Source organism: Schistocerca americana, chromosome 2, assembly GCF_021461395.2.
Source record: "Schistocerca americana isolate TAMUIC-IGC-003095 chromosome 2, iqSchAmer2.1, whole genome shotgun sequence".
Lineage (NCBI taxonomy): Eukaryota > Metazoa > Arthropoda > Insecta > Orthoptera > Acrididae > Schistocerca > Schistocerca americana.
The window spans coordinates 72054390-72069015 of record NC_060120.1 but is presented as its reverse complement, the minus strand read 5'-3'; the positions used below and the strand labels follow the sequence as shown (position 1 = coordinate 72069015).

General features: G+C 47.2%; 1 protein-coding gene across 1 annotated transcript in view; it reads right to left on the bottom strand.

Annotated features, from left to right (window-relative positions):
• Nucleotides 1–3510: 3510 nt before the first annotated feature.
• The window catches only part of LOC124595103 (serpin B8-like), a 52408-nt gene continuing 41292 nt past the window's right edge, over nt 3511–14626 (bottom strand). Inside the window, exon 4 of the mRNA XM_047133699.1 lies at nt 3511–3842. Within this exon, the coding sequence (XP_046989655.1) occupies nt 3691–3842 (152 nt within the window). The 3' untranslated portion in view covers nt 3511–3690. The remainder of the gene's footprint in view (nt 3843–14626) is intronic.

The window sequence follows — 14626 nt, the reverse complement described above, 5'->3', positions numbered from 1 at the left end:
GGAATCAAGCAACCAGGATTGTGGGCTTCTTTTGGCGGTCTCCCGACGTAAACTCGGCTTAATGTTCGGAATAACGAAAACACTGACTCGACGGACCATACGACGTGTTTTTATTGATGAGCCGTTCAGGATTTATGCTCCTAACTCCATGTTTTAGGCTTCTTCGCGTTGGCTGTCATCACTTACGGTTTCGATATAGCAGCTCGTCCTTGAATATTCGCTTTATTTAGTTCTCGGTGGACAGTGTCGATAGGTTCGGGTCTCGAAAATGGCTATTGAGCTCTGCAGTCGTAGTTTTGTGTTGTTTTGACACAATTTGTGTTAGCGTACGACGATCTCTGCAATTTAGTTTTGATTTATGCCGACTGTTACGTCTACACGATGATGTTTTGTGTAGGCTGTCATGACTGTTGAAACAATTGCTCTTGGAACGTTCAATAAGTTGGCTGTCTTGGTTACTGATGCTCCAGCTAATAGGAACCCCCACAAGCTGCCCTCTTTGGAACTCTGTTATGTCTTTCATTGCACGTCGATCTCGACCTCGGAATGCAAATACGAAGTGTACACTACTCGTAAACAACCTGTACCCAATGCCTAGTCCGTACTGAACACGCACAGTCCAGCGCGACACGTGCCTTACCTGCATTGTTGACCGTCAAACACAACCGTCCCAGTACTACCACTGTTCACATTATTTTGCCTGTCCCCCGTACCTGTCACCACGGACAATGTAGTGGCCAACGGCCTTCACTTAACTCCCGAGAGAAGCGGCGTTTGCGTAGAGTTGTCAGTGCTAACAGACAAGCATCACTACACGAAATAACAGCAGAAATCAGACGTACGGCGAACATATCCGTTAGGACAGTGCAGCGAAATATGGCATTAATGGGCTATGGCAGGAGACGACCGACGCGAGTGCCTCTACTAACAGCACAACAACGCCAGCAGTGTCTGTCCTGAACTCGTGACCATATCGGTTGGACCATTGAGAATTGGAAAACTGTGGCCTGATTAAATGAGTCCCGATTTCACTTGGTAAGAACTGATGGCAGGGTTCGAGTGTGCCGCAGTCCCCACGAAGCCATAGATCTACACTCCTGGAAATTGAAATAAGAACACCGTGAATTCATTGTCCCAGGAAGGGGAAACTTTATTGACACATTCCTGGGGTCAGGTACATCACATGATCACACTGACAGAACCACAGGCACATAGACACAGGCAACAGAGCATGCACAATGTCGGCACTAGTACAGTGTATAAAAAAATGGCTCTGAGCACTATGGGACTCAACTGCTGAGGTCATTAGTCCCCTAGAACCTAGAACTAGTTAAACCTAACTAACCTAAGGACATCACAAACATCCATGCCCGAGGCAGGATTCGAACCTGCGACCGTAGCGGTCTTGCGGTTCCAGACTGCAGCGCCTTTAACCGCACGGCCACTTCGGCCGGCTACAGTGTATATCCACCTTTCGCGGCAATGCAGGCTGCTATTCTCCCATGGAGACGATCGTAGAGATGCTGGATGTAGTCCTGTGGAACGGCTTGCCATGCCATTTCCACCTGGCGCCTCAGTTGGACCAGCGTTCGTGGAACGATGGCTCTGAGCACTATGGGACTCAACTGCGGAGGTCATTAGTCCCCTAGAACTAAGAACTAGTTAAACCTAACTAACCTAAGGACATCACAAACATCCATGCCCGAGGCAGGATTCGAACCTGCGACCGGAGCGGTCTTGCGGTTCCAGACTGCAGCGCCTTTAACCGCACGGCCACTTCGGCCGGCTAAAACCAGCGTTCGTGCTGGACGTGCAGACCGCGTGAGACGACGCTTCATCCAGTCCCAAACATGCTCAATGGGGGACAGATCCGGAGATCTTGCTGGCCAGGGTAGTTGACTTACACCTTCTAGAGCACGTTGGGTGGCACGGGATACATGCGGACGTGCATTGTCCTGTTGGAACAGCAAGTTCCCTTGCCGGTCTAGGAATGGTAGAACGATGGGTTCGATGACGGTTTGGATGTACCGTGCACTATTCAGTGTCCCCTCGACGATCACCAGTGGTGTACGGCCAGTGTAGGAGATCGCTCCCCACACCATGATGCCGGATGTTGGCCCTGTGTGCCTCGCTCGTATGCAGTCCTGATTGTGGCGCTCACCTGCACGGCGCCAAACACGCATACGACCATCATTGGCACCAAGGCAGAAGCGACTCTCATCGCTGAAGACGACACGTCTCCATTCGTCCCTCCATTCACGCCTGTCGCGACACCACTGGAGGCGGGCTGCACGATGTTGGGGCGTGAGCGGAAGACGGCCTAACGGCGTGCGGGACCGTAGCCCAGCTTCATGGAGACGGTTGCGAATGGTCCTCGCCGATACCCCAGGAGCAACAGTGTCCCTAATTTGTTGGGAAGTGGCGGTGCGGTCCCCTACGGCACTGCGTATGATCCTACGGTCTTGGCGTGCATCCGTGCGTCGCTGCGGTCCGGTCCCAGGTCGACGTGCACGTGCACCTTCCGCCGACCACTGGCGACAACATCGATGTACTGTGGAGACCTCACGCCCCACGTGTTGAGCGGTACGTTCACCCGGCCTCCCGCATGCCCACTATACGCCCTCGCTCAAAGTCCGTCAACTGCACATACGGTTCACGTCCACACTGTCGCGGCATGCTACCAGTGTTAAAGACTGCGATGGAGCTCCGTATGCCACGGCAAACTGGCTGACACTGACGGCGGCGGTGCACAAATGCTGCGCAGCTAGCGCCATTCGACGGCCAACACCGCGGTTCCTGGTGTGTCCGCTGTGCCGTGCGTGTGATCATTGCTTGTACAGCCCTCTCGCAGTGTCCGGAGCAAGTATGGTGGGTCTGACACACCGGTGTCAATGTGTTCTTTTTTCCATTTCCAGGAGTGTATGTTGTCAACAAGGCATTGTGCAAGCAGGTGGTAACTTCATAATGGTGTCCGCTGTGTTTGTATGAAATGGAGTGGGTCCTCTGGATATTTGACAACTTGGGGACCATTTGCAGCCATGCATGGACGTCGTGTTCCCAAACAACGATGGAACTTTTATGGATGACAATGCGCATGTCATCGGACCACAATTCTTAGCGATCAGTTTGAAGAACCTTCTGGACAATTCGAGTTAATGACGTGGTCACTGAGATCGCTCGACATGAATCCCATCGAACATTCATGGGAAGTAATCTGCACAAAGCCCTGCACTGCAACAGTTTCGTCATTATGGACGGCTATAGAATAGCATGTCTCAATATTTCCGCAGGGGACCTCCAACACTTGTTGAGTCCATGACATGTCGAATTGTTGCACTGCGCCGGGGAAAAAGAGGCCCCACGCGGTATTAGGAGGTATCCAATGACTGTCATCATCTCAGTGTAAGGTGCAGAATACTAGATTGAATTTAAGAGCAGAGTTTCTTACTCTTTAGGGAATGCTATTACCTTAACAAGATTCCATAAGATGTTTTGCTACTCTCTCTTTATTACGAGGTTTGATACAATGTTGTACTTAAGTACGTTATCTAAAATAAAATTCAAGGTTACATAAATTTCTGACTGTATGATACATCATATTGAGTGCAATTGTCAGAAATATATTAGAAGCACAGAGAATTTAGGTTTCAGCAGCAGGCAAACTCATGACGTTGAACCAGAGCAGCCTTCTTATGATGGAGGATCGGAGATGCGTCCCGCGAAGAGCACTGCCCTCGTCTTTTGATCCAATATGAAGAACAGGAAGGGATGGTTTGCCTTGAAAACTATTGGAGGCGGAGGTGTCCGGCGTACAGGCGATGGTGGTAATGTAACGACAACGGCTGCAACAGATAAATAGGCGTTTCAGATTGCGCCTTACGCAATAAATCATCACAGCTTGTTTTCACTCATGGCTCCAAATCTTTCGTTTTCCTATGCAAGCCGCTTTCATTCTGTACGAACGTGCTCAGATCTAAAAAATAACTGAAAAAAAGACGGGCTAAGAGATATATTTTATAAGAACTGTGGTCTTCAGTTAGGCTGTCCTGTGGGATCCTCTTCATGCCTTCATAACTAATATAACTTACAACCAACGGGCTTACAAACCTGCATCTCCGACTGCAGTTTTAGCCTCATCCTCTCAGTTCCATTAGAAATTTGATTCTCCGATTCCTCAACAAGTGTCCTGTCAACTAACTCCTGTTTTCAGTCAAGTTGTGAAACGAATTTCTTTGCTTTCCCAATGCTATTCAGTATTTCCTCGATAGTTGTTCTATACACGCATTTAATGGTTCAAATTGCTCTGAGCACTATGGGACTTAACATCTGTGGTCATCAGTCGCCTAGAACTTAGAACTACTTAAACCTAACTAACCTAAGGACATCACACACATCCATGCCCGAGGCAGGATTCGAACCTGCGACCGTAGCGGTCACGCAGTTCCAGACTGAAGCGCGTTGAACCGCACGGCCACACCGGCTGGCCACGCATCTAATCTTCAGCATTTTCCTGTAATACCGCATTTCAAAAGCTACCAGTCTTTTCTTGTCTAGACTGTCTATCTTCCAAGTTTACTCCCATACAAGCCTACACTCCAGATAAATAGCTTCATAAAGGAATTCAAAACACTCAAATTTTTGTAAGTTGTTAACAAATTACTTTCTTCAGAAAAATGTTTCTTGTTATATCCAGCTTGCATGTTATATCCTCTGCACTTCGGCCAAAGTCACTTATTTTTCTGCCCACATATCAAAGCTCTTCTAGTATTTCTAGTGTCCCACACACCAGTGTTCCTATAATTAAAAGATAACAAACCTCCGGTACATAAACAATGGGCTATCGACGGGACGTTAAACTCTAATCTTCCTTCCTTTTGCAAGTAGTCACCAGAATCAAAGGCTTCATTTAAAATTTGTGGAAACGAACGTTTTCACTGTGCATCACGATTCAGTCATACAGTCAGACTCAAACACTTTTAATCACAATTTCGAGCTTACAATTAAACTGCATTACCAACAGCTTTTTTGTGTTTCTTAAACAACATGTACGCAACTTCCTCCAAATGGCGGTCTCGTAAACTGTAGCATCATTACTTAGTTGCAATGTAAACTACTGGCCATTGAAATTGCTACACCAAGAAGAAATGCAGATGATAAACGGGTATTCATTGGACAAATATATTATACTAGAACTGACATGTGATTACATTTTCACGCTAGTTGGGTGCATAGATCCTGAGTAATCAGTACCCAGAACAACCACCTCTGGCCGTAATAACGGCCTTGATACGCCTGGGCATTGAGTCAAACAGAGCTTGGATGGCGTGTACAGGTACAGCTACCCATGCAGCTTCAACACGATACAGCTGCCCATGCAGCTTCAACACGATACCACAGTTCATCAAGAGTAGTGACTGGGGTATTGTGACGAGCCAGTTGCTTGTCCACCATTGACCAGAAGTTTTCAATTGGTGAGAGATCTGGAGAATGTGCTGGCCAAGGGCAGCAGTCGAACATTTTCTGTATCCATAAAGGCCATCACAGGAGCTGGAACATGCGGTCGTGCATTATCCTGCTGAAATCTAGGGTTTCGCAGGGATCGAATGAAGGGTAGAGCCACGGGTCGTAACACGTCTGAAATGTAACGTCCACTGTTCAACGTGCCGTCAATGCGAACAAGAGGTGACCGAGACGTGTAACCAATGGCACCCCACACCATCACGCCGGGTGATACGCCAGTATGGCGATGACGAATACACGGTTCCAAAGAGCGTTCACCGCGATGTCGTCAAACACGGATGCGACCATCATGATGCTGTAAAGAGAACTTGGATTCATCCGAAAAAATGACGTTTTGCCCTTCGTGCACCCAGGTTCGTCGTTTAGTACACCATCGCAGACGCTCCTGTCTGTGATGCAGTGTCGCAGCCATGGTCTCCGAGCATATAGTCCATGCTGCTGCAAACGTCGTCGAACTGTTCGTGCAGACGGTTGTTGTCTTGCAAACGTCCCAGTCTCTTGACTCAGGAATCGAGACGCGGCTGCACGATCCGTTACAGCCATGCGGATAAGATGCCTGTCATCTCGACTGCTAGTGATACGAGGTTGTTGGGATTCAGCACGGCGTTCCGTATTACCCTCCTGAACCCACCGATTCCATATTCTGCTAACAGTCATTGGATCCCGACGAAAGCGAAATGCAATGTGGCGATAAGATAAACCAAAATCGCGATAGGCTCCTGCCGACCTTTATCAAACTTGGAAACGTGATGGTACGCATTTCTCCTCCTTACACGAGGCACCACAACAACGTGTCAGCGTGCAACGCCAGTCAACTGCTGTTTGTGTATGAGAAATCGGTTGGAAACTTACCTCATGTCAGGACTTTGTGTGAATGCTCTGAAAAGCTATTCATTTGCATGTCACAGCATCTTCTTCATGTCGGTTAAATTTCGCGTCTCTAGCACGTCATCTTCGTGGTGCAGCAATTTCTGTCACACGCGCTTATGCTGCTTCCTAAACCTCATTCCAAGCTTAGGAGACTGCTGTGTTCTAGTTACAGAGGTCGAACAAGAATATGGAAAACAGCGAGAAGTGCATGTTTGAATATAAACGGAGATGCCAGCCAAGTAAGCAGGTTGTGCTGTTGTAATTGACAACGAACGGCAGCTGTGCAGAGTCCTCAGTACGTTGCAAGTGTCTGCCGTGGACACAACAGTGTTCTGTGCAGTGTGAGTGCGTTAGGTCGGAGCTGAGTGCATTCAAGCGTGGGCGGATTATTGGTGCCCGGGCAGTGGGTGCTCCCGTAACCGAGGGAGGCAAAGTGTTTCTAGTGTCAAGAGTCACCGTAGCGAAGACTTGCGTCTCATACAACTACAGCAGAAAAACATCGTTCGCTAGGTCACAGCGCGGACGAAAGTGCATGTTGAGTGATCGCTATGGACGGTCATTGAAGAGGATTTTGACGGAAAGTAAGACGACGACAGCTTTAAAAGCCACTCCAGAACTAACCATCGCACTCAGTTCCAGCTCCAAAAAACACGAAGGGGGCTCCTGTAGCAGGGAATTTCAGAGCGATCTCCAATTTCAAAACCACTCATCAGTGACGCAAATCCCCATAACAGGAAAACGTGGTGCCGAACTCTTCAAATCTGGACTGCGGCACAATGGAAGGACGTCATTTGGTCAGACGAGTATTGCTTCACACTATTTCCAGATTCGGCCGAGTTTACGACCCAAGAGTGAATCGTGGCGTGGTTTTGGTGCTGACTGGGACAGCTATATCGCAGTATTCCACGATCCCCATGGCTACTATGCAAGGTAGCATTACTGCTAAGGATTATGTGACCGTCCAACCCCTGGTAGAGTGTTTTTTCCCCAATGGTGATGATCTGGACAAGGCAACACTACCCCTGATCGCACAGCTCCCATAATCCAGGTCTAGTTTTGTGAGCATCAGGATTAACTGTCGCCTCTTTCCTGGTCATCACAGTTGCCAGATCTCAATATTACTGAGCCCTTGTGGTCTGCTTTGGAGAGAAATGTGCGTTATCGCCGTCACTCTCCAACAACTGAACTAGTCACTGTTTTGCTGGAAAAATGGCATAAGATTACCTTAAAAGCCTTACAGGCTCTGTATGCATCCATTCCGTGACGACTGGAAGTTGGTTCAAATGCCAAAGGTCTATCTACACCACCTTAGGCAAGGTAATGTGTTGTGCTTATGGTGTTTCCATATTTTGGTCCGCCGCCTGTACATACAGAAACCTCATGCATTGTCACCAACAAGAAGATGGTGCGAAGTGGAACCTCGTGAAAGGGGCTTGTCTGCTGACGTACATTCACCTGTACACATGGACGCCATAAAGTGTGATATACTTGAATACACTAGGCTTTTCATTGTACCAGGTGATCAAAAAGTCAGTATAAATTTGAAAACTGAATAAATCATGGAATAATGTATATAGAGAGGTACAAATTCACACACATGCTTGGAATGACATGGGGTTTTATTAGAACCGAAAAAATACAAAAGTTCAAAAAATGTCCGACAGATGGCGCTTCATCGGATCAGACTAGCAATTATTAGCATAACAAAGTAATACAAAGCAAAGATGATGTTCTTTACAGGAAATGCTCATTATGTCCACCATCATCCCTCAACAATAGCTGTAGTAGAGGAATAATGTGAACAGCACTGTAAAGCATGTCCGGAGTTATCGTGAGGCATTGGCGTCGGATGTTGTCTTTCAGCATCCCTAGAGACGTCGGTCGATCACGATATACTTGCGACTTCAGGTAAACCCAAAGTCAATAATCACACGGACTGAGGTCTGGGGACCTGGGAGGCCAAGCATGACGAATGTGGCGGCTGAGCACGCGATCATCAAACGACGCGCGCAAGAGCTCTTTCACGCGTCTAGCATAAACATCGCACGTTCCAGCAGGTGTTTATCAGCCAGGCTGGGGGTGATGCGATTCTGTAACATATCGGCGTACCTCTTACCCGTCAGGGTAGCAGTTACAAAACCAGAATCACGCATTTCCTCGAAGAAAAAGGCCCGATAACGGTAGATGTGGTAAATCCAACCCATACCGTGACTTTCTCGTCGTGCAATGGAATTTCCACGACAGTTCTAGGATTATTTTCGGTAGCCCAAATTCTGCAGTTGTGGGCGTTGACAGACCCTCGGAGCGTGAAATGAGCTTCGTCGGTCCACAACACGTTACTCAACCAATGCTCATCTTCCGCCATCTTTTGAAACGCCCACACCGCAAATGCCCTCCACTTCACTAAATCGCCAGGTAACAGTTCATGATGCCCATGGATTCTGTACCGATAGCATCGGAGGTTACGCCCCAGTGCCAACCAAACAGTAGTGTATGGAATGCCGGTGCGACGTGCGACTGTACGAGCGCTGACTTCTCTGTGCATAGACGAACCCGCTACAGTCTCCATTTCTTCCTGAACTGTCTCAGCAGCATTACGCCTTGTGCTCGGTCGACCACTACGGGGTCTATCGTCTAAACAACCCCGTGGCTTGGAACTTCGAAATCATTCTCGCCACAGCTGCATTTGTCAACGGACCTTTACCCGTTCTAATCCCCTTCCTATGGCGATAGGAACGTAACGCTGAACTAGCACATTCCCCATTCTGATAAAACAGTTTCACTAAAAGCGCCTTTTCAGGTAACGTCAAAATGCTGCGATTGCTGGCGCATCTGATTCTCTCTCTCTTTTTTTTCCTTCCTTTTTGTTATTTTGAAACTTGTAGTACAGGCAGGCCTGCAGCAGCATACGACGCCGCTCTTTGGCCGCAGAGAAACACAGGTATACAAATGAGGACATTTAGAGAAAATTCATGGTGGACATATAGACGGAGACAACAAGATAAAATTGTTCAGACACTTGGACACAGACAGAAACGAAAATTGTCACACGTGAACGAAGGTGCACAAAACGAATAACACTGAACCACTTAAGCACAAAAGACGGCACACACAGAACACGAGGCGTTGATCTCCGGCACGCGAATGTTCACTATCCGTGTACGAGTCCGGGGACCTGCCAAGAGAGGAGGAGGGGGGGTGGGAGAGGGAGAGGGGAGAGCAGATGCCAGGGGCAGGGGAAATAGGGGGAGCGGAAGCCCGGGGGAAGAGGGAAGGAGGGAGGGGATGGGGAAAAAGGAAAGAGAAGGGAGGGAGGGTGACTAATGGAAAGGACACAGGATGTGGGGGGGGGAGGATCAAAGTTGATAGGAGGGGTAGATGGAGGGGAGGAGGACATCATCAGGGAGGGGGAGCTGGCGGAAGCCACCTTGGGAGAGGGTGAGGAGGGTGGAGAGATGGAGACCGGGTGGGACGTGGGAATACAGGCGTGGCAGTGGGCGGGGCTGGGAGAGGATGGGTGAGACAAGCGGGTGAGGAGGATCGAGTTTGCGGGAGGTGTACAGGATCCGGATCCTTTCAAGGAAAAGGAGGAGGTGGGGGAAGGGGATGAGATCATACAAGATCCACGTGGGGGAGGGGAGACGGATGCAATAGGCGAGGCAGAGAGCATGGCGTTCAAGGATTTGGAGGGATTTATAAAAGGTAGGGGGGGGGGCGGAGATCCAGGCCGGATGGGCGTAACAAAGGATAGGGCGGATGAGGGATTTATAGGTGTGGGGGATTGTGGAGGGGTCCAGACCCCACGTACGGCCGGAAAGGAGCTTGAGGGAGTCGGGAGCATGCCTTGGCTTGGATAGTCCGGAGATGGGGAGTCCAGGAGAGGCGACGGTCGAGGGTGACGCCAAGGTACTTAAGGGTGGGAGCGAGGGCGATAGGACGGCCATAGATGGTGAGATAGAAATCAAGGAGGCGGAAGGAAGGGGTGGTTTTGCCTACAATGATCGTCTGGGTTTTGAAGGGATTGACCTTGAGCAACCACTGGTTGCACCAAGCAGTGAACCGGTCAAGATGGGATTGGAGAAGGTGTTGGGAGCGCTGCAGGGTGGGGGCAAGGGCAAGGAAGGCGGTGTCATCGGCAAACTGGAGAAGGTGGACGGGGGGTGACGGCGGCAGCATGTCCGCCGTATACAAAAGGTGCAGAAGGAGGGAGAGGACGGAGCCTTGGGGCACACTGGCGGAGGGAAAAAAGGTGTAGGAATCCGTGTTATGGATGGCAACATAGGAAGGACAGCGGGAGAGAAAGGAGCCGATCAGACGGACGTAGTTAATGGGAAGGGCGAAGGTTTGGAGCTTGAAGAGGAGACCGCAATGCCATACGCGGTCATAAGCGCGTTCGAGATCCAGGGAGAGGAAGATTGCGGAGCGACGGGAATTGAGCTGTTCGGCAAGGATATGAGTGAGGTGAAGGAGAAGGTCGTCGGAAGAGAAGGACGGCCGAAAGCCACACTGGGTAATGGGAAGGAGGAGGTGCTGGCGGAGATGCTGGTGGATGCGGCGGGTGAGGATAGATTCCAGGACCTTGCTGAAGACCGAGGTAAGGCTGATGGGACGGTAGGAGGAGACGGCGGACGGCGGTTTGCCAGGTTTAAGGAACATCAGGATACGGGAGGTTTCCACAGGTCAGGGTAGTAACCAGTGGACAGGACTACATTATAGAGCCTGGCCAGGGTGGAGAGGAAGAGACAGGAGCTTCACGAAGGTGACGGTAGGTGACACGATCGTGAGCAGGAGCGGTGTTGCATTTCGTGCGGAGTGTAGCAATGAGATCCTGGGTAGTGATAGGGGCATTGAGTTCCGTGTGTGCAGTGTTGTCCAAGTACTGGAAACAAGGAGCGAGAAGAGGGACAGAGATGTCAGTTCGATCGCGGATATCCGGGAAGAGGGAGTAATCGAACTGGGGATCATCGGGGATGGAAAACACATCGGAGAGGTAGGAGGCAAAGTGATTGGCCTTACTAAGGGTGTCAGGGAAGGGGTGATCATCATGGAGATTCTCTCTCTCATTACAGCTCCTTTTATACACGTTTGTGATGCGTAGTCACTGACGTTGTGCTGTCCAGCGCCATCTGTCGGACATTTTGTGAACAATGTTTTTTCTTGTTCTAATAAAACGCCATGTCATTCCAAGCATGTGTGTCAATTTTTACCTCTCTATCTACATTATTCCGTGGTTTATTAAGTTTTCAAATTTATACTGACTTTTTGATCGGCCGGTATTTTGTTGTCTTACAAATATGGTGAAAAATTTTAACAAGATACTCCCATTGATCATTCCCCTTTATTCTGAGCCTCGAAACAGTGTTGAACTGAACTATAATTTTTCTTGAATACAATGCAAGGTTACATAAATTTATGATAAGCTGATAGATCGTCCTGAGCACAGTTATCAGAAAAAAATCGATGAGTTGCAGAAACCTGACGCGGACTCAGTGGACAAGGTATTAATACTGAACCAGAGTGAGCTTCTTAATGTGAGGGATCGGATATGCGTCCGGCGAAGAGCACCACCCTCGTCTTTTGATCCAGTATGTAGAAGAGAAAGGGATGGTCTGCCTTGAAAACGATTGGTAGTGGAGGCGTGTAGAATACACCTGGCGCTGGAATAAATTCCAGAGCTGCAACAGATAAATCAACCTTTCAGTCTACGCGTAACACAATAATTTAACACAGCTAATTTGCAGACATCGTTGAAAATTTTAGTTTTGCATGCAGGTTCAACCTATACGAACGTCTACACCTCTGTAATAGAATTGGTGTTAAACTAAAAGAAGACAGTTACACTTTATGAAACTTATAAATAATCGACATTGTTAAATATCTTCAGCTACTACAAAGTGATCCCTTGAATAAAAGCACCATAGCATTTGACCGCGACAAAAACTGATTTATTTATTTTCCGTTTGTATTCAAACAAGCGTTTTCCAAAACTTCGCATTGCCATTATCTGCCAAATAAACAGGTGTTACTGAGTCCAAGGTGCGCTCGGCTGGTGATATTTCAGCAGGAGACGTTTGTATTTCATGGCACAACAATCTCTGAGAACGTCCGCTTAGGCCGGAAGGAGACCCCAATTCCCCATGTTGGTCGAGCAGAGCGGCTCTCGCATCGTCATTCTGTGTTCCCCAAATGAGCACAGTCTTGTTCTTGATGATTATGGATGCATTTTAGTAGTTATGAAAGCTATGACATTACTAAGCCAAATATGTCAGTGTACAATTACGGTTTAATTATCGATAATGGCCAAGTTACGTTGTACAGTATGAATAACGCCAGAGGAACGGCAATGACACAACGGCGTTTTGGTCTCCTGCCACGGACTTATTGGACTTACGTAGCCTGGCGTTCTTTTAACAGTAATGATTCCAGTGGATGCCAGCAAAAGTTCCCATAGAACGGTACACTGCTAGCTTGTGTTCTTGTAGCAATCAATACAGCGTGTGTGCTGTCGGATGCTACTCGTTTAACTCGCCCACATGTATCCGTCACACTAAGCAGAAATTAAAATTAGTAGGCGGACTTTCCTTAACTCCTGTCGGCATGTTTCCAAAATTGGTGGCTGAAGTGCAGTGGCCGTTGCAAATTTGTCGAGCGGCAGCAAAAAATACGACACGACCTACTAACGATAGAAACCCGGCCAGGAGACAGCTGCGTCGCCCGACTGTTCAGACACATGCACAGTGCATGTAATACCATTGAGCGTGGTGTGGAAGACAAGCAATCTATTTGAGTTTGACTGAGGCCAGACTGTGATAATTAGAAGGCTCGGCAAGAGCATTTCGGAAGCTGCACTTGCCGGATGTTCGAGGAGTGACGTGGGAGTGTCTTCAACACGTGGCGAAACCAAGATGAAACGATATCAAGATATGAAATTGGGTCGTCACCCGTCATTACAAATGTTGGGCGTCGTAGGCTGGGCAGACTGGTAAAACGGGTATACGGCAAACTGTGGCGGAACTAACATCAGACGTTAATGCTGGGCAGAGCACAAGTATGTGTGAATACACACAGAACACTGTAACACCTACAGCGCCTCTCGGTGTTGAAAAAACACAAATAGCTCCCAAATTAGCTCCCATGTCCTTAAAATATCAATTCACAAAATGACCCAAGTCCCTCCACAAGTAGTAATTACGAAAAATAAATAAAAAACAAATAGAGGGAAATATCTAGTACAGAAAGCAAAAGAAAAGAAAAGGAAAATTTAATTATAAATTTTAGAGACATGGGAAGGGGGGAAAAAGTAGAAAATATTAAAATATTAGTTATTCCAATACGTAAGAAAATCAATATTATAGTCATAGAACGTAGGTCTGGGACACCAAAGATAGTGTTTATTAAAGTATAAATAGCCATACGTTGTAATTACGATACTCCAGTCTCTAGTCTGTTCTAGTTCGGAAGTTATTTAGGACGTACAGCTTTAGAGAACAACAATTGGGACTTTATCAAACGGGGATCAAGAATAGATCGTGACGAGATTGTTTTTGAGGAATGTCAATTCAAGACTTTAATTTGGACATTTATCAGATTAGATAAAGGGGAAGGTGAATAGTAATCTCTTTGGATTTAATTTCAATTCGTGTGAATATTTGAACGCCTGACTGAATTGAGACTTTAAACCAGATTCGGACTTTGAATTGTGATAGTGGGAAACTTTAACTTCACGCGACTAGTGATTATAGTTAATGACAGTTTGCGGATATTAAATAGAAATAACTTATTTACCGAAAGTGACAGGACATTATCTAACATCTAGCAGGATTCCTACTTAGACATCTAATTAAAGAACTTCTTTGAATGAGATCGTATGAGTGAACCTATTTATTAATAATTCTTGTCAATAAACTGATGTTGTTAATTTGAAACATAATACAAGTCTTGAACATTAATTTAACTTAGATTAATAAACGTTATGCCAAGAACAAATTAGCGATCCGTAACTAAAACAACTGAACGAAAGGTTAAAGTATCGTCGTTTGTAAACATTGGTAGTGAAGCTACTAAAGTTTTTTCTCTCAAAGTTGGGAAGACTATACGTGTAGTGACCCACGTTTAACATTAGGTTTTAAAAGTAATCGAACTGATACTTAGCCGGGACAATATTAAATAAAAGTAAAACCCTTCAATGACAGTCAATGTGTAAAAAATAAAATCAAAATGGTTCAAATGGCTCTGA